General features: G+C 40.0%; 1 protein-coding gene across 1 annotated transcript in view; it reads right to left on the bottom strand.

Moving 5' to 3' along the window:
* LOC123518008 (coiled-coil and C2 domain-containing protein 2A-like) overlaps nucleotides 1-22,500 on the bottom strand; it is a 50,680-nt gene that overhangs the window by 18,430 nt on the left and 9,750 nt on the right. The window contains 13 exon segments of the mRNA XM_045278509.1: nucleotides 46-241; nucleotides 7,691-7,835; nucleotides 8,543-8,715; nucleotides 9,116-9,396; nucleotides 10,419-10,613; nucleotides 11,063-11,170; nucleotides 11,237-11,261; nucleotides 11,395-11,582; nucleotides 15,854-16,096; nucleotides 16,746-16,910; nucleotides 17,453-17,623; nucleotides 18,425-18,865; nucleotides 20,044-20,244. Of these exon segments, the coding sequence (XP_045134444.1) occupies nucleotides 46-241; nucleotides 7,691-7,835; nucleotides 8,543-8,715; nucleotides 9,116-9,396; nucleotides 10,419-10,613; nucleotides 11,063-11,170; nucleotides 11,237-11,261; nucleotides 11,395-11,582; nucleotides 15,854-16,096; nucleotides 16,746-16,910; nucleotides 17,453-17,623; nucleotides 18,425-18,865; nucleotides 20,044-20,244 (2,532 nt within the window).

Here is a 22,500-nt window from a genome sequence, read left to right on the forward strand (position 1 = left end):
CTCTCTCTCTCTCTCTCTCTCTCTCTCTCTCTCTCTCTCTCTCACCTTGGCATTGGAGTAGATGGTGGAGAAAGGGATAGTGAGGGAGCCGAGCCAGCGGTGGTGAAGGCGATGGTGCAGGGTGGAGGGGCGGAGACGGGGGTCATCCAGGAGGTCTTGAGTCACCTGGTCGTACAGATGAAGAAACACATCCTCCCGCACCTGCTGAAGGCTGCCCGGGGAGAAGTTATCGTTGGGAGCCCTGCAGGAGGAGGAAGAGGAGGAAGATAAATAAGGATGGGAAGTGGGAACAGGTGTGACGGTAAAGAAAGAAAGAGGATATATGTAAAGTGGAAAGAATGAAAAGGATGGAGTTATTGAAAGCCCTGCAGGAGGAAGGAAAGTGAGAAGGAGGGAGAGCAAGAGAGTAGAAATTTAAAGTAGAGGGAAGGTAAGGAATCGTGGAAACAGTTCTGTCTCGAGTGAGGACGGAGGAAAGTGTAAGGGAAAGCGAAGAGTGATGAGGTATGGAGATGGAAGGAAGTTAAGAAATGAAGGAGCGGCGAGACATATGGATAAAAGCTAAGACTACGTGCCTAAAGGAGGAAGAATGGATGAGAGAGAGAGAGAGAGAGAGAGAGAGAGAGAGAGAGAGAGAGAGAGAGAGAGAGAGAGAGAGAGAGAGAGAGAGAGAGAGAGAGAGAGAGAGAGAGAGAGAGAGAGAGAGAGAGAGCATATCAATCTCTTCTCCTAACTCTAATAACGTACACAGCAGCACACCCAGCAAACACTGAACTGGAGATTGCAGTTTGTCTTCATTTAGTGGATAAGCCTCGCCAGCAGCACCAGACACATGTGATGCTCCGAGGGCGATTCTTGGCGTGACTCTGGACCCGCTGTCGGGGACGTGAGAAGCTGAGGATTATAAACTTACCTACCAAGTTGACTTACACCACTTTGCTGCCAAGGAGCTTTGGGCGAGAGAGGTGTAATACGAGGATAACTCTTTATTTTACACCTACGCAAAAATAAAATAAGCTTCAGCACTGACTTTCACCGTTTGGCGTTTTCCTGTAGTATATCAAGTCCTCTGATCTGCTACTGATCTACCCATTGTCAAGAATAAATCTGTATTTTTAGATATCTATCTCTCCTTAATATTATTTTCTAGAGGCTACAAAGATCATTAGTCGGGTTTTCATGGGTGTCTTTCCTAGTGGCAGTATGAAACCTTACTTATACTCACAGTTGAATAAAGAAAACATTCTTCAAATCCCCAATGACTGCCACTAATTGAAAATACGCAAGGTGAGACTCAGATATTTTTTTTTTTAGAATACGGAGAACAATAAAGAGGAAAATGGTAAACACAGTGGGGAGTGCACAAGTTTACATGACAATCGACCCTGACTGTACTCTCATTGCTAACATGATCTGCATTTTTCACCTAAATTATATAAACAAGTTCTAGTTCTGTCAGCGACAGTTGCAGTGGTGGTGATTTCTCGTGAACCAGGTGTAAAGCGTTACCTGCCGTGTTCCATACTCTGTGGTGGAAGCAAAGATCATTCATACCATATCATGCATGATCAGCCACACGGAGTCAGAGTGGTGCTGCAGTCACATGGGTTAATGCTACGCACAACACCGATTTTGGATTGCAGTGGTGACGCTGATCCATTTGTGTGTGTGTGTGTGTGTGTGTGTGTGTGTGTGTGTGTGTGTGTGTGTGTGTGTGTGTGTGTGTGTGTGTGTGTGTGTGTGTGTGTGTGTGTGTGTGTGTGTGTGTGTGTGTGTGTGTGTGTGTGTAAGAAGGGAAAACTCGCCAAGGACAACAAAAATTATCAAACAAAAAGACCCACTTAGATGCCAGCCCCCGAGCAGGGTCAAAAGAGAGCTAAAAAATGGGATAAATTCTTGAAACCTCCACCTTCAATGAGTTCAAGTCATAAGCAGTTCAATCCAATTTTGATGATTCATGACTGATCTCACATGAACAGGTCAAACCAGTTCAGACAAAGTCCTTATTTCTCCCATTGTGAATGGTCTCCGTGATACAGGCTGAGGCATGGTGACAATGTAGTGCGGGAAGGTCAGTCTGCATTTGTACAGAGCAAGTCATGAGAGGCAGCATGACAACTGGTGACCCTGAATTTGGTCTTCCTAGTCATTCTCTGCATAGACTGGCGACGCACGTACCTATTGTGTTACTATTGTTTACTCGCCCATCACTACGATGACCTACAACGTGATGTTCACTATGAAGAGCCATTAAAATTTTGGCCAGAAGAATTATACAAGAGAGAAGTGTTTCTGCCACAGGTGATAAGTTTTAGAATGAGGAACACTGTCCTATACCGATAAGCTTATAAACGATATAGACGACTGTGTATGCATCCGTCGCATAATTATAAATCATACTCAAAGGCTGATTAGCGAAAAAGCTCTGGTATAACAGACGAAGCATTGAGACACTCAGAACACCTGCCCCGCCATCCCGGTCTTTTCTGCACGTAAGCTTGCATTAATAAGTATTTACATTGGCATTATTCCGTGACCTAACATTACATATGACGATGACAGTGTATTGTTTCATGTACCATAGTTGTCAAATCTTCTTTAAGACATCCCAGAGCTATCTCAGAAGGAAATATCAGTAGAATTCATCAAGTTTAGCACTAGTATTTCTTGTTCACTCTTGTTCACAATTCTTCTCCCAACTATTCTCTTTATACGTATCGTGCTGTATTTCCTACATAAGTCTCAACGCAACACTTTTTTTTTATTTATACCATGTCACTTAATGGCTCTCTCTCTCTCTCTCTCTCTCTCTCTCTCTCTCTCTCTCTCTCTCTCTCTCTCTCTCTCTCTCTCTCTCTCACCAAAGGAGACTGAAATGACAGGAAAACTTTTGCATTGCACGCCACACAAAACCAGACGGTGAGGGGAAAGATGAAATGTTTGTCTTGTCGATGGCTCCTGAATAATGAAGAACGACCTGCCAGGCCGCACCCTGTGTGCTCCCCTGCCTCTGCTAGTCCCCCACCCATAACACCCTTCCCTTCACTCACGGCCAGTCCGCCAGGAAGCCAATACCCACCCCACACTACACGATTACGCCTCCATTTCACTCACTCACGCAGACAAGCATCAATTTATTACTGTCTCCCTGCTTCCAACTGAATAAAAACTGCAGGGTATTGGAAGCCTAGGTAATGGCATCACTTCTTGAACATAGTTTCTCTCATTTTTCTTGGTTATAATATATTTGCGATTTTATGACCTATCTATCCTGGTGTGACAAGGATAACCTGTAGACTAGCTCGCATACGTATGGCTCAGGGCCCTTATTTCATCACCACCCTTTCTCATTCTTCGGACGTCGTGAAGTTTTTATTCTTACTCTCCCTGCTTCTGGAATAATCTCTCATATTGCTTTCGTGGCCCCGTAAGGACTATTTTCAACGTTATTTTAACCACTGACAGAGTAGAATCCTAATTAAACTATCTTAAATCATAAGAAACACCCTTCCGCTAGCATTTAGTATACTACCATATAGAAAATCAAGGTGCCAGAATGTCTGATAATACGATTGCCCAGGTTCTGTATATTACTATTTTACATGTATAGAGTATAATTTTGATTTGTTATATTATCACTCCACAACTATCATTTATCCTTCTTTGCTAACGGTTGATATGGTTATTTTTTCTGAGAGTTGTATGAAGAAAAAAAGGAAACCAAAGGAAAAAAAAATGCACAGTAGCCATTTACATGATATACGTGTGGTGAAAAGGACCTAGTTGTTGCTTCCTATTATTAGATTAAGACTCAGATTTTGTGAGATGCATTGTTGTATGATGCATCAACTAATTGTGTGATCGAATTGCTCCCTTGCTTTAAAGTTGACTTGATAAACGCTCTTCACTCAGCTAAAGAAAAAAACCCTCCCCTCATGCTATCTCATCAACACTCATTGACCGCACGATGGCATAACGTTCCAGAAAAATCGTCGTCTTCCTCTTAACACACACACACACACACACACACACACACACACACACACACACACACATGGAAACCAACTAATTATCTCTGGCCTTGTAAACAACGTCCTATTAAGAAAAACAAAGCAAGTTGCGTCTCTCTCTCTCTCTCTCTCTCTCTCTCTCTCTCTGGTCTTGATGAATAACTCACATAATTTGAATATCTGACAGACTCACATAATTACATATACACATAACATTTATTTATTTAATTGTTAGTTAGTTAATTACTTTTACCGTTTGTTATTATTCTATGATTTAATTTTTTTTTCTTTTACGGATGTTTACTGCCTTTACATTCTTCTTCCTACCCACTGTTCTCTTAATAATGCACTCACCCAACAACACACACACACACACACACACACACACACACACACACACACACCGCGTAGTGTGGTGGTTAGCACACTCGGCTCTCAACCGAGATGGTCCCGGTGTACCAGTCTGCATTTCTCCCCGTCTGAGATTCCCCCAGGGGAAAATCTGGCCCAGGATAAATCTCCCCCAGGGGGAATTTTGACTCAGGATAGTATTCCCCTCTCCTGGCCAATATTCCCCCCGTCCCCATACACATGCTCAGGTGGGAATGGACTTGATTGGACCTTTACCCGAAAGAGAAATAATCAAAGAGGACACTGTTACATTGTGGCAATGACCGATTACTTCTCAAAATTCCCAGTTGCTGCAGCTCTAAAGCATAAAACTGCAGCAGAGGTGGCCCAGTTCTTTTTGATGCCATGTGTGACTTTGGTTGTGTTGAAACACTTATTACTGACCAAGGCCGCGAATTTGTAAATCAATTGAATGACATCCTCTGTGAAAAGCTGCAAATTAATCACAAAATTGCTTCACCCTATCATCCTCAAACTAATGGACTGCAGGAAAAATTCAATCAGACACTTGAAAGAGCTCTTATGAAATGCGTCAATGAAAAGCAAAACGACTGGAATATGCACATAAAAAGAATCCTGTTCAGATATCGCACATCTGTTCACGCCAGCACTGGTGTTGCCCCTTTCACTGCGATGTTTAGGAGAGATCCAGTACTCCCCATCTACTTAGACACTGGGTCACAGGTGAAAGATGGAGCAACGACAGAAGAAACTATCAAAGAGTTAACAGAGAGAGTAGTGTCAGAAAAGAAGGTAGCAGAGGAAAAAATGGCGATGAACATTGCAAAATCTCAAAGAAGACAGAAGAACTATGATAAGAGACATACAGGCAACGTTGGTTCTATTTACAGATTTTTAAGTCTCCGTTGGGAGACAGCCTTTTAACCTTGAATTTTAATAATGCTACGGTAATATGTTTCAACTTCCATTTGTAATCTTGAAATGATAAATCTTAAAATAAAAAACATATGAGCTTCATTTTACTTTTCAGTAACCATTGTATTCGTTACATTACGCAGTTTTTTGTACGGTGAAATTGACTGACGTACAAAACGTCTCCTTCCCTACCTTTATTCTTGTCTCCCCCTTCCCTTGTCCATAGTGCCATATGATATATTTTCCAGTTACATTGACATACTTCATAAGCATTACAATACATTACACTACTTGCCTTTGGTGACTTGAGAACGGTGATATGATTTTTTGTGTGAGGGGGTGAAATGGCCAAGAGGGAGGAAATATATCCTGTGTCTGTAATTCCCCCCCAGGGAAAAACAGCCCAGACCAATTCTCCCCGGGGGAGAAATTTAACCTGCTACACCGGGTTCGCAGCAAGGGAAATGGGCAAGCCTCTTAATATGTAGCCCCTGTTCATCTAGCAGCAAGTAGGTACGGGATGTAGTTCGAGAGGTTGTGGCCTCGCTTTCCCAGTGTATTGAGTGTGATATTTTTTTTTTCTTTTTACGGTAAGGCCTATAGCGCCTGTAGGCACACTTGAAGAGTGTATGGGAAGCGCTGTTCAGCTTCCGCCCATTAGTGGCGCAGGCAATTTTATTTATAGTGGTACCCATATTAGGGCCCATATCACCGCCCAAGCTCATCTTGAGTGTAACCACCTAGAACCTGGGTATCATGGTGATATGTAGGTAACTTTAAGCCACTCGACAAATGGCAAAGTGTTTTAAGGCTGTTCGTGGTGGGATTCGAACCTACGCGTGGACGTCTGCCCGAGCCCCGATCCCACGCTCACCACCTTATCCACCCGAAGACCGGTCTATGAGCTCTAACTTCGCTCCGTAATGGGAAAGCTGGCTGGGTGACCCACGGTCTCGCTAGACCATGAGGTGACCAGCAGACGACCGTGAATACACACAAACACACACACATAAAGCTTATTACGTGCATGGTAGACAAAAGATCACGAGACAACTTTTTTTCACTGGTATCGCCGAAACTTGGTTTCATTTTAACGATAATCCATCATTCTACTATTTGGTTCCAGCTAAGCATATAGTGCAGTTATGCTGAGCGTATACTATGCTCGCTCGTTAGTGTTTACTGGCAGGTGACACCAGCAGTGAAATTTGCGTTCATAAAGTTCCCCACCGCTACATGCGCCGGGTGTGGAGCATTGCTATCTCTGTTTTATAGGGGTGGAACAGCATAAGCGTCGCTCCTTTCCCGTATACCAGGTAGATATAACCAAGTGAACACACACACACACACACACACACACACACACACACACACACACACACACACACACACACACAGAAGAAATGAAGAATATAAAGTGGGAAGATGGAATTATGCCAAGACAGATTTTGGAAACCTAAAGAAATTCTTTCAAGAGACCTAAGGAGCAAATGAAAAGCAGTGAGCAAGAAATGAATATGTGTTGAAATTTGCACCCCACCGCTACATGCGCCGGGTGTGGAGCATTGCTATCTCTGTATAGGGAAGGTGGAACAGCATAAGCGTCGCTCCTTTCCCAGGTAGATATAACCAAGTGAACAGGAAAGAGATGGTTGGGCACACACCACACACACACTCACACACACACACACACACAAGGGACAAAGCATAATGACAGAACTTACCATTAACTGAAATACTAATAGCCTGCCACACTACATTACATCATGCAAAGATATGAGTGGAATGCTCAAGTAAGGAGGAGGAGGAGGAGGAGGAGGAGGAGGAGGAGGAGGAGGAGGAGGAGGAGGAGGAGGAGAAGGAGGAGGAGGAGGAGGAGGAGGAGGAGGAGGAGGAGGAGGAGGAGGAGGAGGAGGAGGAGGAGGAGGAAAGATTCTTTTAGATGGTTGAATTCACAGAGATGGATGAGGGAAATGCTAGTAAGAGGTGAAAAGAAACAAAAAAAAAGTATGGAAAATAGTCTGATTGATGGGGAAAACAGAGGTAGAGTGTGGGAAAGATCAAAATTAAGGGAGAAAATTAGTAAAGAAAGATGAGTTCTAGGCATGAAAGGAAAAGGAGGAAGAATATGAGCATAAAAAAGTACAACAATAGTGAAGGACCAGAAGGACAAAAAAGAAGAGAATAGGATATTGTAACTGAGTTTCAAAAAAGGAGAAACAAAACACAATGAAGCACTAACCTCCCTTTCCCTCACCATCACTAAACATCCTATCATCCTAAACACAAGTCAACCCCTTGGAAAAGAAATTAACAAAAACTCCACTCACTTCTTTTTACCTATAGAATAAATAAGTTGTAGTCACGTCACATGCCCGTTTCCCATGACTCACCTGAAGGGGAAGGAAAGCTGCTGGTTCCACGTTGGGTTGGGACCCTCCGCCACACTGGTGCTCCGCGTGGTGCGCTGGAAAGTCACCTCAACCATGGTCCTCACACAACCGCCATCACTACCACCACCACCACTACCAAGGCTGTCTGTAAAAGAGAGTGAGTTGTCCATTGTATAAAAGATTTTATTCCATACTGCAGCAACCCACAGCCTAGGTCATATTACTCCTGAGTCATTGTAGTAAATATAAAGAATATCTAAAGAAAGATTTAGTGAAATAAAAAGGGGTTATCTTGTCTACTGATTTACAATAAAACTTCTCCTAGTCAGTATTTTGTAAATCAGCAAATGTTCTTACATACAGTATTCATCAAAAACATAAATCATTTAAAGTTGCTTATCTAAAAAGAAAAAAATGTATGAAATAAATATTTAGGCATTTGCATATCCACTGAAAGCTGTATATAGAGATAGAAGAGAATGAAGAGATCTAATAATAATGTACAAGATAGTCAATGGCATTGAAGGAAGACCTAGTGCTGTTGACAAAAGATGGAAAGACAAGAGGTAATGTAAAAAAAATCAGGATGAGGCAGTGTGTGAAGGATATTGGAAAATATAGTTTTCCACACAGAATGAGGAAGAAGAGGAATGCATTGAATAATGAAGTTGTTACACCACATAAATGTACATAACTTTAAGGAAAAATTGGATAAATGGAGACACTCAGACAAGACACTTTGAACCCCGCTCGAATCCTGTACAATACAACTAGGTAAATACAACTAGATAAATACACACATAGACACACACACACACACACACACACATAGACAAACACACACACTTTTACCTTGCTGCTGCTGAGGATCGCGGACAGGAACATTGAAGGCACGGGCAACATGCACAATGAGCTGCACACGTTGGTCTGTGAGAGCAGCACCACGCACACGGTCCCGAGGCCGCCGTGTGGGTCTGAGGGGTCGGCGAGCACGGAACACCGCTGCCAGGGAACTGCCAAGGGTACTGAAGAAGAAACAAGGATATCAATGAAGGGGTCACATACATGTACATAAAAATAAAAGAAACAAGGGAAGGAAGCTTCAAGAAGCCTTTAGGCTTCCCTGAACAAAACATACTGGCTCATTTTGAGATATCATCCCCACTTATAAATCTGTACATGTATATTCTTTTAAAGTTCTCTAATGTAGTCAAGCCAAGATAAGGTTTTTTGGCCAAAACTCTTCTTAAATTTAATTTTTTCAAGATTATACTTATAATTTCTTGATCTATCCTGATAACTGATCCTGAGAATTTTGCTTAAGTCATCCTTGTTTTATCCCCTACACAGATATAGATATCTCACACTAACTTCATTACCACATTCCATCCAAACAGTTCTCTCATCCTCTCATGCACAACTAACCCAATGTCTGGGATGCTTTCCTCCCGCACCAAATCCTCCAGGACAGGGGCAGCACTGTCTGGGGAGTAGCGCAGTTGAAGGCGCCGACGAAGGGATGCTAGCAACCCTTCAACTCGCTCCCACCGTTGCTCCAGCTCTGCGCCCCATCCCTCACCCACTTCCTTCACTCCTACAGCCTTCCCATCTCCAGTGGCACCACCATTCCCATTGCTACCCTCTTCTCCCACTGCCACCACTGCTTCAGCTTCCTCCTCCATCTCCCTTGTTCGCCTCTCAAAGTTCTGAAGGTGAAAGCAAAGGTTTTGGGAGAAATGTAGGAATGTTTGGGTTAAGAAGTCTTTCTACTTTCTGTACAGGCAGAAATGCAGAAGTTTGAAAGAACTGTTATGTCATGTTTTGAGCTGAGGTTATGGTGAATACAAAGCAAAAAGGACAGAGGCAATAAAAATTTTGGAAATGAAAAACCTGTAAATTGTGTAGAATTCAGGGGTTCTCAACCTTTTTCTGATTAAGAACCTCCTGAGTTATAAGACCATCTATCCAAACCCCCAGTAATCTGACATTGAACAGAATGTTAATTTAGTTACTGACACTAACTCTACAATGATATACTGCAAAGGATATTATTAGATCAGCCATCTAAGTACCCTTGGAAATCTTCTTGAACCCCTGGGGATTTCCAAATCCCAGGTTAAGAATCCCTAGTGTAGATGGTTTGACATAGTAAGAAAAAATACAGTGATTCATAGAAGTCATCATTGTTTCTTAGAAGAAAACAAGCAATGGAGCTGAATTTTCTTAATTATCATGGAATTTCTTTAAAAGTTATGAGAGGAGTGAATATAAATGAAACTGTTATGTATAAAATAGTATTTTCAAATTATAAATAGATCTGTAACAAATAATCAGTAGTGCATAATGCATAAAGAGGTATGTGGATGTATTCATAGTATATAATGTATTGCTGTAGAGCAATTATTATCAAGGTAGTGACAGATCAATGCCGGTCAGAATCCAGTAAGGCCTTGGTCATCACACCAGTTCTACCTAATAAACTGAGACTCACCTACATTTACCTTGAGCATCCTACTAAGGTTCAATCCACACCAGTCACATCTTGTAGCAAAGTGATCTGCTTTCACATCAGTTTTCTAAGTATTTTCATAATGCTCTAAAGTGAAGCATGATAATTGCATTACTGCCTAAATCAATATTACTAATACATACATCTACTTTCAAACCATTTCACTTTACTTTATACTTAACACTACACTTAAACAAACCTACAGTCACCACCACTCACCTGCAGAGGGTCACGTAACACCTGAGTCTCCAATGCAGGCACCAAGCAGGCATCACGGTATAGAGGCTCTCCTTGGTCCCGCAGCTCCAGGACCCGCAGCCTCACACCACCCCCACGCCCACCCTCCCACCCAGCCATCCTATCAAATTCCAGATAGTGGCCCCCACCATGCACATTACGGCCACCTGCTAACTTCTAAGAGAGAGAGAGAGAGAGAGAGAGAAGTTGCATTAGGTGAAGATTTAAGAGATGTAGATTTGTTAAACTTTCAGTATTGATAAATTAACTATTGTTTCTTAGTTCTTCTCACTCATTTTTAGATTGTTGTGGAGGTAAGATCAAGATTTTTGTGTTGATGGTGTTTGAAAAGGAGTTAATTTTTTTCTTAATGCAAGTGTTTTAGAAAAAATGTTGGAGTGAATTAGTGAACTTGTGGATTACTCTTAACTTTGTGAACTATTTTTTTTCTTTTTATTGATCTGAGAGAGAGAGAGAGAGAGAGAGAGAGAGAGAGAGAGAGAGAGAGAGAGAGAGAGAGAGAGAGAGAGAGAGAGAGAGAGAGAGAGAGAGAGAGAGAGAGAGAATGATAAACAAATTCCATCATGGTCATCTCAGTAACCAACAAATCAAAGACTAGAGTGTACCTGCAGGTGAGCAATCAGGGCAGCATTAGCAGGATCATTGGGATCCAGCCGTGCTTCCTGCAGCCACTGCCGTGTATCTGTTACACCATCCTCAGAGGCAGCCACCCACTGTTCAGAAGATAATGCAACATATGATTATTATGATGAGCAAATAAATAATCATGCAATAAAAACAGTAGTCAATATCTGTATGCCAAACCTTCATGTGGTCAGCAGGCACTTGGTCAATGTAAACAAGCAAAGAAAGAAAAATTAAATTGAGTTAAGTTGATATTTGCATGTCAAATACTATACATACTTGTACATTACAGACATACATTTGACAGTTTTACCCTAAGAGCAGTGGAAGAGGTTGGAGGATGGCAGCATGGATAGGTGGATGTCCAAGTGGAGCCAGTACCTCCCCTTCAGTACCAGTGGCCCACCCTAACTTATACTTCAATTCCCCTGTGGTAAGGCTTGACCCATACTGTGATCCCACCTGGCCACAGCCAACTCCAGCATGACTGTGACTCACAACCTGCAAGGGACAGCCAAAAGATTGGAAAAAGATATAGAATGAAAAAAAAAAACAAAAAGAGAAATGAAGTAACTAAAAACTAAAATATGAAAATAGTAACATACAGTAAAACAGATGGACAATATACATATATACCAGTAAATGGAAAAAATTGTAAAAAATTGGCAATATATATATATATATATAGAGAGAGAGAGAGAGAGAGAGAGAGAGAGAGAGAGAGAGAGAGAGAGAGAGAGAGAGAGAGAGAGAGAGAGAGAGAGAGAGAGAGAGAGAGAGAGAGAGAGAGAGAGAGAGAGAGAGAGAGAGAGAGAGAGAGAGAGAGAGAGAGAGAGAGAGAGAGAGAGAGAGAGAGAGAGAGAGAGAGAGAGAAACTGCAAAAAAGAATACAAGAAAAAGAACAAAGGATGGCCAACAAAAAAAAATCAAGGTAACCAAGAAAGAAATGTGAATGATGTGGATCATAAGAAGTATGTACTTTATTTAATGGTGATGTTTGTGATGATAATGACTTCTGTAACAACAACGATAGTAATACATACTCCAGTATCATTGCCAACATAAACAATTTTTTAAACAGTTTATCACTTTTCACAAAATAAGTACTCACCACTCAGTATCTAACACAAGTTTCTAATAAGCAATCATATGAATGAAGAGTCCACTTTCTTTTTTTATTTGTGTGTGCGTGTGTGTATCTACCTACATTGTTGTATTGTACAGGGTATCCTTTGTAGAGCTCAGAGACCACACTACTGCTGCATATTCCAGCCTTGGGTGTATCATGCTTGTGATGATTTTTTCATCATATCTTTATCCATGTAATGAAATGCCACTCTTATATTAGTCAACATCTAATATGATAGTCCAAATATCTTGCTTATGTGTTTATCAGGGCTCAGATTTTCCTGTATGATCACTCCAAGATCTTTTTCCTCTTTAGTCTTCATTATTTGTTCCTCTCCCATCAAATAGTTCCATTCTGGTCTTCTCTTACTCTTTCCTAGTTCCATTATGTGGCATTTCTTGGCATTAAACTCTAATTTCCACTTCTTGCTCCATTCATAGATCTTGTTTAAATCTTTCTGCAACAGCAGACAGTCCTCTCTGGTTTTGATAACTTTTAGCAACTTTGCATCATCAGTTAATAAATTTATATAACTGTTTATCCCAATGTGAATGTCGTTTACATAAACTTGAAACATAATGGGGTATGTGTGTGTGTGTGTGTGTGTGTGTGTGTGTGTGTGTGTGTGTGTGTGTGTGTGTAATTCACTGTTTGATCTGCTGCAGTCTCTGACGAGACAGCCAGACGTTACCCTACGGAACGAGCTCAGAGCTCATTATTTCCGATCTTCGGATAGGTCTGAGACCAGGCACACACCACACACCGGGACAACAAGGTCACAACTCCTCGATTTACATCCCGTACCTACTCACTGCTAGGTGAACAGGGGCTACACGTGAAAGGAGACACACCCAAATATCTCCACCCGGCCGGGAATCGAACCCCGGTCCTCTGGCTTGTGAAGCCAGCGCCTAACCACTGAGCTACCGGGCTGTGTGTGTGTGTGTGTGTGTGTGTGTGTGTGTGTGTGTGTGTGTGTGTGTGTGTGTGTGTGTGTGTGTATTTACCTAATTGTATTTACCTAATTGTAACATACGGGAAAAGAGCTATGCTCGTGTTGTCCCGCTCCATATCTATTAATGTCCAGCTTTTCTTAAAATCATGAATATTCCTTGCGTTGACCACTTCCACGTCTAAACTATTCCATGCTTCCACCCTTCTATGAGGGAAGCTATATTTTTTTTCTTTTTTTTTTTTTTTCTGTGTGTGTGTGTGTGTGTGTGTGTGTGCTTGAAAACACATACAAAAATTTCCATGATGCAGTCAGTCCCTATTGCAATAGTATGCTCATATACTGTGAAGGACCAGGGATAGTTAACTTGTGGAACTATCAATATGTCTATGTTCTTGGTATTAAGTTTTGTAAGAAGACACACTGATTATTTCAAATATGCACAGCTAGTCATAACCTTCAGCAGATAAAGTCAATTAATACATCACAAACCTTTCACCTCAGTAGTGAGAAACAGCCTGAATCTATTAAGATGTAACCACAATGCCTTGGCCACAAGAATTCCATTTTACTAAAATTAACACCAGACAGAACTGTAAGTCTAAATTTTAAGAAGATAGATCTATAGGAAATACACTAGATTCTTAGTGGTGCAAAATGGGATTGAGAAGTTTAATTGTACTTTGTTTTACGTATGTATAAAAAAAATATACATCAAAACTGCAATCAAACAAGGCCCTTTCAAGAGAAGAGAGCATTACATTATACCAGCAAGTCCTAATTCATAATATCTAATGAAATTGTCTGTATCCTCTTAAATTTCTATGCTGCATCTTGTCTTATTTCAACTGCATAGTCCTTTTTGTGACAACTCCTCATTGACCACAACAGAAAATTAAGGATGCTAAACTGCATTAACCATTAGATGCACAGGATGGTTATGTCCAGCGGCATCTTATGATTCAAATTTAATTCATTTTTGGAGTTGTTCAAAGTGAGAACATTCAAATTTGGAAGTAATCTACTTTTAAAATAGATGAATAAATTCATCTATTTTACGTTCTATTCAATTATTTTTATTGGTCTATATTGTGCCCTAAATATAGAACTGAATGTAAATAAACTAAATAACATATAAAAAGAAAACAAAAATATACAAAAAAAATACAATTGAATGCATGTTTGTATTCAAATTGGAGGACAAAATTGCCAACCCTGTTCAATTTGAAGAATATTCAAATCTCAAGTTATGACCATAATCTAAGGCTGCAGTTGAGCATACTCTATGACTGGAGTAATGGAATATCGGCTATTACAAGAATGGATGTTACAAATCAGCAAACAGTTGCTTAGTTTAAACACAATAAAGTGCTGGATTTTTTCCATAACTATAATTATATAATATATTCATCATTATCACTACTATTACTTCTACTTCTTTCATCTTTACATCACCCTGATATTCACCTACCAAACTTCTATTACTTTTATTTCAACATAAAATGTGCTAGGTATGTGCAATATGTTTTATGGAAGTTATTATTTGGTGTGATTTCTATACCTTTTATCCTGTTAATTATACTTACTTACTTGTTACTTGGGGTGTTTGTTCAAGGCTCTGCTCCACTGCGAGGCAGCGCTCAGCAGAGCCTCCCTCAAAAGCAACTAGCATCTATAATTGTCTTTGATTTCCATGCCGCTAAAATCATAAACTTCCTTGAACAAATGTGTCTTCAATTTCTTTTTGAAGATATCGATCCTGGCACAACCTTTGATATCACTCGGCAGTTTATTGTAAATCCTTGGTGCGTATCTTGCAAATGCTCGACATCCCATGTCAAGGTTATATCTGTAGTCTGTATGGGTGTGCATCGTGTCTTAGCTCCATCGCAGTGTCATGGTGGAATGTTTCCAGTAAGTTCCTCAAGTACTCAGGTTTTCCAGACTGTAATGCCTGATGAGTCATAACACTAATCTTGTACTCAATTCGTGCTTTAATTGGCAGCCAATACAGATCTATCAATACAGGTGTTATCCTCTCACGAGGAGAAATGCCTGTAATCAGTCTGGCAGCTCTGTTCATGACAAGCTGTAAGTCTTTTAAGAGATACTTAGGCAGTCCATAATACAGAGAATTGCAGTAATCCAGTTTGCTTATCACATGATTGTGAACCAGCATCTTCGTAGTTTTCTCATCCAAGTATTTTCTGACAAAACCTATATTTTTCAGATGGTATCTTGCCGTCTTAACCACCTGCCATATTTGATCTTTCATAGATAAATGACAGTCCAATAATACTCCCAGATCCTTCACTGTATCACGAACACCCAAACTGTTACCATCAATATATAATGTGGACATATCAATCCTCTTTAAGTCCTTATTCTTACCCACTATCAAACACTGTCTTGTTTTGATTATAACTTCAAAGTTTCAAAAAGATCTATAAAATGAAAGCTTGTATATTGAGAGGCAGAAGCTTCCATTTTATTGATATTTTTTTGGATTTTGAAGTTATAATTAACAGGATAAAAGGTAATCACTTCCATAAAACATATTGCACGTAGCACATTTTATGGCTTTAGCTCTGACAAAGTATTTTCTCCTGTATTTTCTAAATCTTATTTCAACACATTACAATTCCTAATGCCACTAGTCAAGATAGAAGTGAATGTAGTGAACCAACACACCTGGCTGCCACTGAACTGAGCCACCTCTGGGGCATCTTTGGTGGTGGCGGTGCAGCCTGGGATTGGCAAAGTGATAGAGGCCACCAGTGTCTGCCTTAGAGAAGCTCCCTCCACCACCTCTACAGTCAGACTGCGTGGCCATGATGAGAGGGCCATCCGGAAGGTGTGGCCAAGATGTAGAGTGAAGTCAGCTCCTAGGGTTGTTGAAGGAGTCTGGGTCACCAGCTTGTTGTTGACCAGTACCTGCCATTTACAAACAAAAAACAAGCCAGATATGAAGGAATGGGAGGGAAATTCTACAGAGTTGAGTAATGAAAATTATAATCAAACATGATAACAGAAAAGAAAGTATATAATAATACGCTTTACATCCTGCAGATATGTATACCAAATTTAACCTGTTATCTGCCTGATGCCCATCCTCTCTTGAGAATAACATATCTCCCATTTTACATAAAAGGTATTATAAAAAGTACAGTGGCAAGCATTTCAAAAATCAATGGAAACAATGTTCAAAACTATGCTTGAAAGCTTGATATCAAAATCTGCATGGTTTCAGATTGACTGCAAAGGTAAATAAATACATGCATTGCCATATTTTGAAGTCTGCCTTGCCCAGCCAATTATCTTCTTACATCTTCATTCTTTCATGAAATGTGTGCATTAAAAAAAGGAAAGTAAATTGTTAATACAGCAGAATGTTGTTTGTTTTTTCTTACACTTATAATGTTCCTTGGCTTTCTATGTTGTAAAAAATTATGTATATTACATAGTGTGTGTAGATAAGTAACATTCATGTACATATCCTTCATTTATTATTAAGGAGAACTGATTAACAAAAAGTAAGACAAAGTCTCTCAACTAGATGAATGCCACATTAGGTCAAACCAACCCTTAACCACACGTGGATCTTGGCTACTGCCTGTCTGCGCTTTTTCTCTGAATCAGGACAGTTGTGCGGCTCTGGAAGAGGTGTATGGGTCAGCTCCAGGCTCACCACTGGCTCACCAGGTGGCTTACGGGTATGAGAAAACACTTCTAACACCTCCAGCTCAACCTAGCATGTAAGAAACAAATAAGATCAAGCAAAGATATGCATGGTTCAGAGCAATTTGATCAGGTATAATGAGCAAATTTCTCCAGTGTGGTTGATTTATTTATTCATGAAAGCTCCAACAGTCTCAGTAGCAAATCAATACCTCTCTATAAACACAATAACTTTTGACAGATTTCGAAGCAAAGAATGAACTCTAGTAAGCAATGTTTATTTATTTATTTATTTTTTTTTTAATATGCAAACCCACAAGCCTTCAACCTCATAGGTTTAGGAACACTATTGCACAATGAATACCTTCTATGACTTTATGACACAGCAAAGTGATGTAGTTGTGGGGAAAAGTTGAACAACCCTCCACACTAATTTCCACTGCAATTAGCATTTTCCTTTGATCTTTTGACCTATGATCTGTTAGCATCTGCAAAACCTGACAACTGAAACATTCTTTAGAAATCATAGGACTGAAGACTGAGGGACACTTACAAAGGTAGGGAGTATGGTATGATATTCAACTACAGAATATAGCATATAGGTAAACCAACCTTATGTTTGGGTGGAGGTTTAGAGGGCCGAGAGGGTCGGGGTGGCTCAGGAGATGCCAGGAGTGTGTCATCTTGTGCTACCTGGATGAGGGCTTCTTCACCTTGAGCATCAGGCATGCTGCCCTCCTCTGCTGCCTTCCTGTGCTCCTCCTGCCTTCTCCTGGCCTCCTTCTGTCAGGGTAAGTGGAAATTATGGTAAAATGAGTCTTCTTAACAGGTTAAGTTATAATACTGTAGTTTTGGTACTTATACTCCATCAAAAACATGACACAAGAGTATGTGACAGCCAAACTTATCAAGCAGACATTTAATAACTTTGACAACAAGCTAGATCAATTTTGTCCACAATTTAAAAAATACAAAAACCTCTGAAACACTTCAGTTTCCAAGTGATGACATAAATTTTCAGTTATGCATTTTTTTTTTTTACCTGTTATAAGTAATGTGTGTTTGTCTGTGTGTGTGTGTGTGTGTGTGTGTGTGTGTGTGTGTGTGTGTGTGTGTGTGTGTGTGTGTGTGTGTGTGTGTGTGTGTGTGTGTGTGTGTGTGTGTGTGTTCAAAAATTTTAAAATATTTCTGGGTGTGCAACATCCCAGTTTGAAAATAATCTGGCCAATTGATAACAACAGTAAAGGAAACTGAAATAAATGAAAAAACCCAAATACAAAAGAAATTAATCATAGCATGAGACTGATTCAATAATCCAAAACAATAATGATAACAGATTGAAATAATGATAATGGCAATAATAATGAGAGGCATCACAGGGACACACCTGAAAACATAATGCATGGATAGATATGTAATCAGTTAAAAATAAATGATAAATGACAAACAGCAAACTACTTCACAACTAAGAACTCCAAAACCAATAAATAGACCATTATAGACTCCATTCCTATCATCATTCCTCCTTTACCTCTAACTTAACATTTCCAACTCACTTTTCCTTCCTTCCTTTCCTCCACTTACTCTTTTCTTATGTTCAGCCTTCCACTCAGCCAGCTCCTTCTCGTACCTCTTGCTTTGGGCCTCATAATCTTGCTGTCTCTCATCTAACACCTCCCTCACCTCCTCCTCCAGCTCAACCTTCCTTTGCTCCTCCTCCTCAGCATGGTCTCCCTCCTCCTTTCGTATCAAGAGTCTGATTGAGGTAGCATGTACCCTGGAGGAGTGACGTAAATCCTTAATACTTCTCCATGTCCTTAAAAGTCCTGTTAAGATTTGTCGGTCCTTCTCAGCCTCCACATTAGCCTCCTCTCGGCAAGCCTTCACCTCCCTTCGATAAATCTCCAGTCGCCTTGCCACATCCAGCTCCTCTCTTGCTGTTTTGTGACGCAGCTGCAAGGGCTGTGAGGGTTGATCTGTGGTATTTCCAGCCTCCCGTAACTTGGAAAGGGACTGACGTAATACCTGGGTAATGAGAGAGATAGAAGAAAGGTGTGAAGACATGACTAAAAAAATTAAGTGAGGTTAGAAATGTGATGATTAAGATGAGTGAGAGGTGGAATGAGAATGCATATATATGGAGATAGAGTTTATTGAAGTCACAATGATAATGAGTGAGGATTGGATGAAATTTATGTAAATGATGGATAGAGAGGTGTCTTTAATCTCTTTCTCATTATAGCAATTTAGTTTCTCTTGCAATTCCATTCTTTCCATAATTAAGGCTCTTCTGTATAAGAAATGTTAACTCATCTTCATTCTGCTTATTCTGTCCACCTTCCTAATGCAAAAATAAACCATTGTTTTCACTCTTTCATCTCTTTAACTGATACATTCTGGAATTCAGTGCCTGTTTCTATTTTCTGTGCCTATTTTCTTATATTTATTCTTCAAGAAATGAGTATCATATCAAGTCAAGACAAAATTTTAGCTATCCATACTTATCCCTTCTGTCTTTTCTTTTTCAGTGTCTTTTCCCTCTCTATATAAAAAAAGGAAAGTTAATCAAGGAGTCTGATTGATTCATTGATTAACTTTCTATATTTTGAAATAAAAATGTAGTACATTCTTAAAGACATTCTCATTACACAAAAGAAACCAAGACAAAAAATAATATGTTTATAGCATATGCAATGCTTCTCTTTAGGAGTGACAAAATTTATCTTGAATACATCATCTGCAAAGAATTGAGTTCCTAGCAGGACACTTTCATAACATGAGTCTGACATGTTACTAAGTTAGACAAACATGATCACAAGAGACTACCTCTTAGTATACATGTTAATCAAATCAGCATTTGCTAGTCATACATGGTGTATCTAGATATTACTATGCATTGCACATTCATATAATGTATCTATATATATTTGGTAATGAAAGTATGACAATTCCAATATGAATGCTGATCCTGCAGATATGAGAGGTTTATAGCTAATTAATGATAAAGTATCATGTTTTCAGTAGCTGAATAGACACAATAAACAGGGATAACAAAGAAGTCCATGAACAAGGTGTACTACCAACAATAAAGAAAAAGCTAGAAACAGAATATATAAATTTTTACTTAAACCCAAGAATAAAAACTACATCTGAGAAACTTGTAGGCATTTCTCTCAAACCCATGTATCTCACGCCATACTTACCACCAACTTTGCCTGTAGGATGCGTGTGGCCCCAAGGCTGACCCTCTGTTTGTAAAGTTTGTAGTCATGGGTGAGCTGGGCAGCCAACACATGCTCAGGGGAAAAGAGAGGGTGATGGGTGAAGTGCAGACCACACAACTCCAAGTCCAGCACACCACCAGTACCCTCATCACAGTCCTGCAGGCTCTCAATGGGTTGTGGCTAAAAAGGGGAAAGGAAGGGAGAGACAAAAAGATGGATATTATCACAAAACTAAATGACAGATTATGAAAGACTATAAGTACAACAACACACTCAAACACACACACACACACACACACACACACACACACACACACACACACACACACACACACACACACACACACACAACCCAGAAAAGTACAGCAAGAAAGGACTAAAGAAACTTACATATGAGTGAAATGTAATGTATTCCAACATAAATGGAGTGATATCGGGGATTTTAGAACTCAACGATTACTTGAGGGACAAGAACCCAGATATTGTGGGTCTTACTGAAACAAAACTGAGAGAGGGAGAAGACCTGATGATGGTTGGAGAAGGGAAATATAATGTTTGGAAAAGAAATAGAGTAGGTAAGATGGGAGGAGGAGTGATGTTGCTGGTTAAAAAGATATAAAGGTGGATCAAGTGAAAGAAGGTATGGGAAAGGCAGAAGTGCTAAAGATCAGAGCAGAAACTAATGAAGGAAAAAGAGGCACTACATAGTGGTGTACGTACCACCTAAGACAAATGCATGGTCAGTACAGGAATATGAAGAAATGATAAGTGATACAGGAACATGTCTGGAAGAAATGTTGGGTGGCTGTGAACGAACTATAATGATGGGAGATTTTAATTGTAAAGAGGTGTGTTGGGAGGACTGGTCAATGGAAGGATCAGAGACAACATGGGAAATACACTATTGACACTGGCAATGGAAAATGTGTTAACTCAGTGGGTCAAAGAAGATACTAGGTTTGGAGGAGAGGGAGCATCGTCAAGACTGGACTTGGTCTTTAGTACAGAGCCAATGGTCATTGAGGAGATGAGGGTGGAGTGCCCTTTAGCAAAGAGTGATCATGCAGTTTTGGAGTTCAAGGTGATAGATGAAGAGAAATCTAGAAGAAATGAAGAATATAAAGTGGGAAGATGGAATTATGCCAAGACAGATTTTGGAAACCTAAAGAAATTCTTTCAAGAGACAAATTGGATGAAATTCAAGAGTGCTAAGGAGCAAATGAAAAGTGGAAGGAATTTATAAAAATATACAAAGAAGGTGAGAAAAATTTGTACCAATAAGACAACATAGAGAAGTTGGAAAGCAGGACTGGTTTAACGATAGATGTGAAAAGGCTAGAACAAGAAAAGAGGATGCATGGAAGAGGTGGAGAAGGAAAAGACGGATTAAGCAGTGGGAAAGTTACAAAAGAGCAAGAAATGAATATGTGTTGATTAGAAGAGAAGAAAGAAAGAAACAAGAAAAGGATATAATTGATAAATGTAAAGACCAACCAAGGCTTTTTACAGACATGTGAACAACAACATCAAAAATAGAGAAAGTATTGAAAGTTTAGAAGTAAATGGAGTATGCAGTGAAGATCCCAGGAAATGGCAGAGGCTATGAATGGATGCTTTCGGAAGGTATTCACAAAGGAGACTGCTTTTGACAAACCACTGGTAATGGAACAGAAAGGGATTATGAAGGAGTTTCAAGTAACTGTGGAGGAGATCAAGAACATGATGGGGAGTTTAGAAGTGAGAAAAGCTGTGGGACCTGATGGGGTATCAGGATGGATTTTAAGAGAATGCAGGGAGCAACTGGCAGAAAAAGTTTGTGAAGTAATTGATGCCTCATTAAGGGAAGGTGTAGTGCCCCAAGACTGGAAAAGAGCTAACATTGTCCCAATCTATAAATCAGGTAACAAGAGAGACCCATTGAACTATAGACCAGTGTCACTTACAAGTGTGGTAGCTAAGATGTGTGAGAGGGTGGTGAAGAATAGATGGACAGACTTCTTGGAGAAAATGACATACTTTGTGAGTGTCAATTTGGTTTTAGAAAAGGGCGTTCATGCACGACAAACCTGATATGTTACTATTCGAGGGTGATAGATGTAATACAGGAAAGAGATGGTTGGGCTGATGGAATATATCTGGATTTAAAAAAGGCCTTTGATAAGGTACCACACCAGAGACTGATCTGGAAACTTGAAATGGTAGGAGGAGTGCATGGCAGTTTACTAAAATGGATGGAAGACTTTTGGTAGGAAGAGAAATGAGAACAATAATTAAGGACAGACCATCAGAATGGGGCTTGGTGGAGAGTGGAGTTCCACAGGGATCAGTGTTGGCACCAGTAATGTTCGCAGTCTACATAAATGACATGGTGGATGGGGTGTCCAGTTATGTGAGCCTATTTGCAGACGATGCAAAATTGTTAAGAAAAGTGAGATG

This window comes from Portunus trituberculatus, chromosome 43 (genome assembly GCF_017591435.1).
Source record: "Portunus trituberculatus isolate SZX2019 chromosome 43, ASM1759143v1, whole genome shotgun sequence".
Classification (NCBI taxonomy): Eukaryota; Metazoa; Arthropoda; class Malacostraca; order Decapoda; family Portunidae; genus Portunus; species Portunus trituberculatus.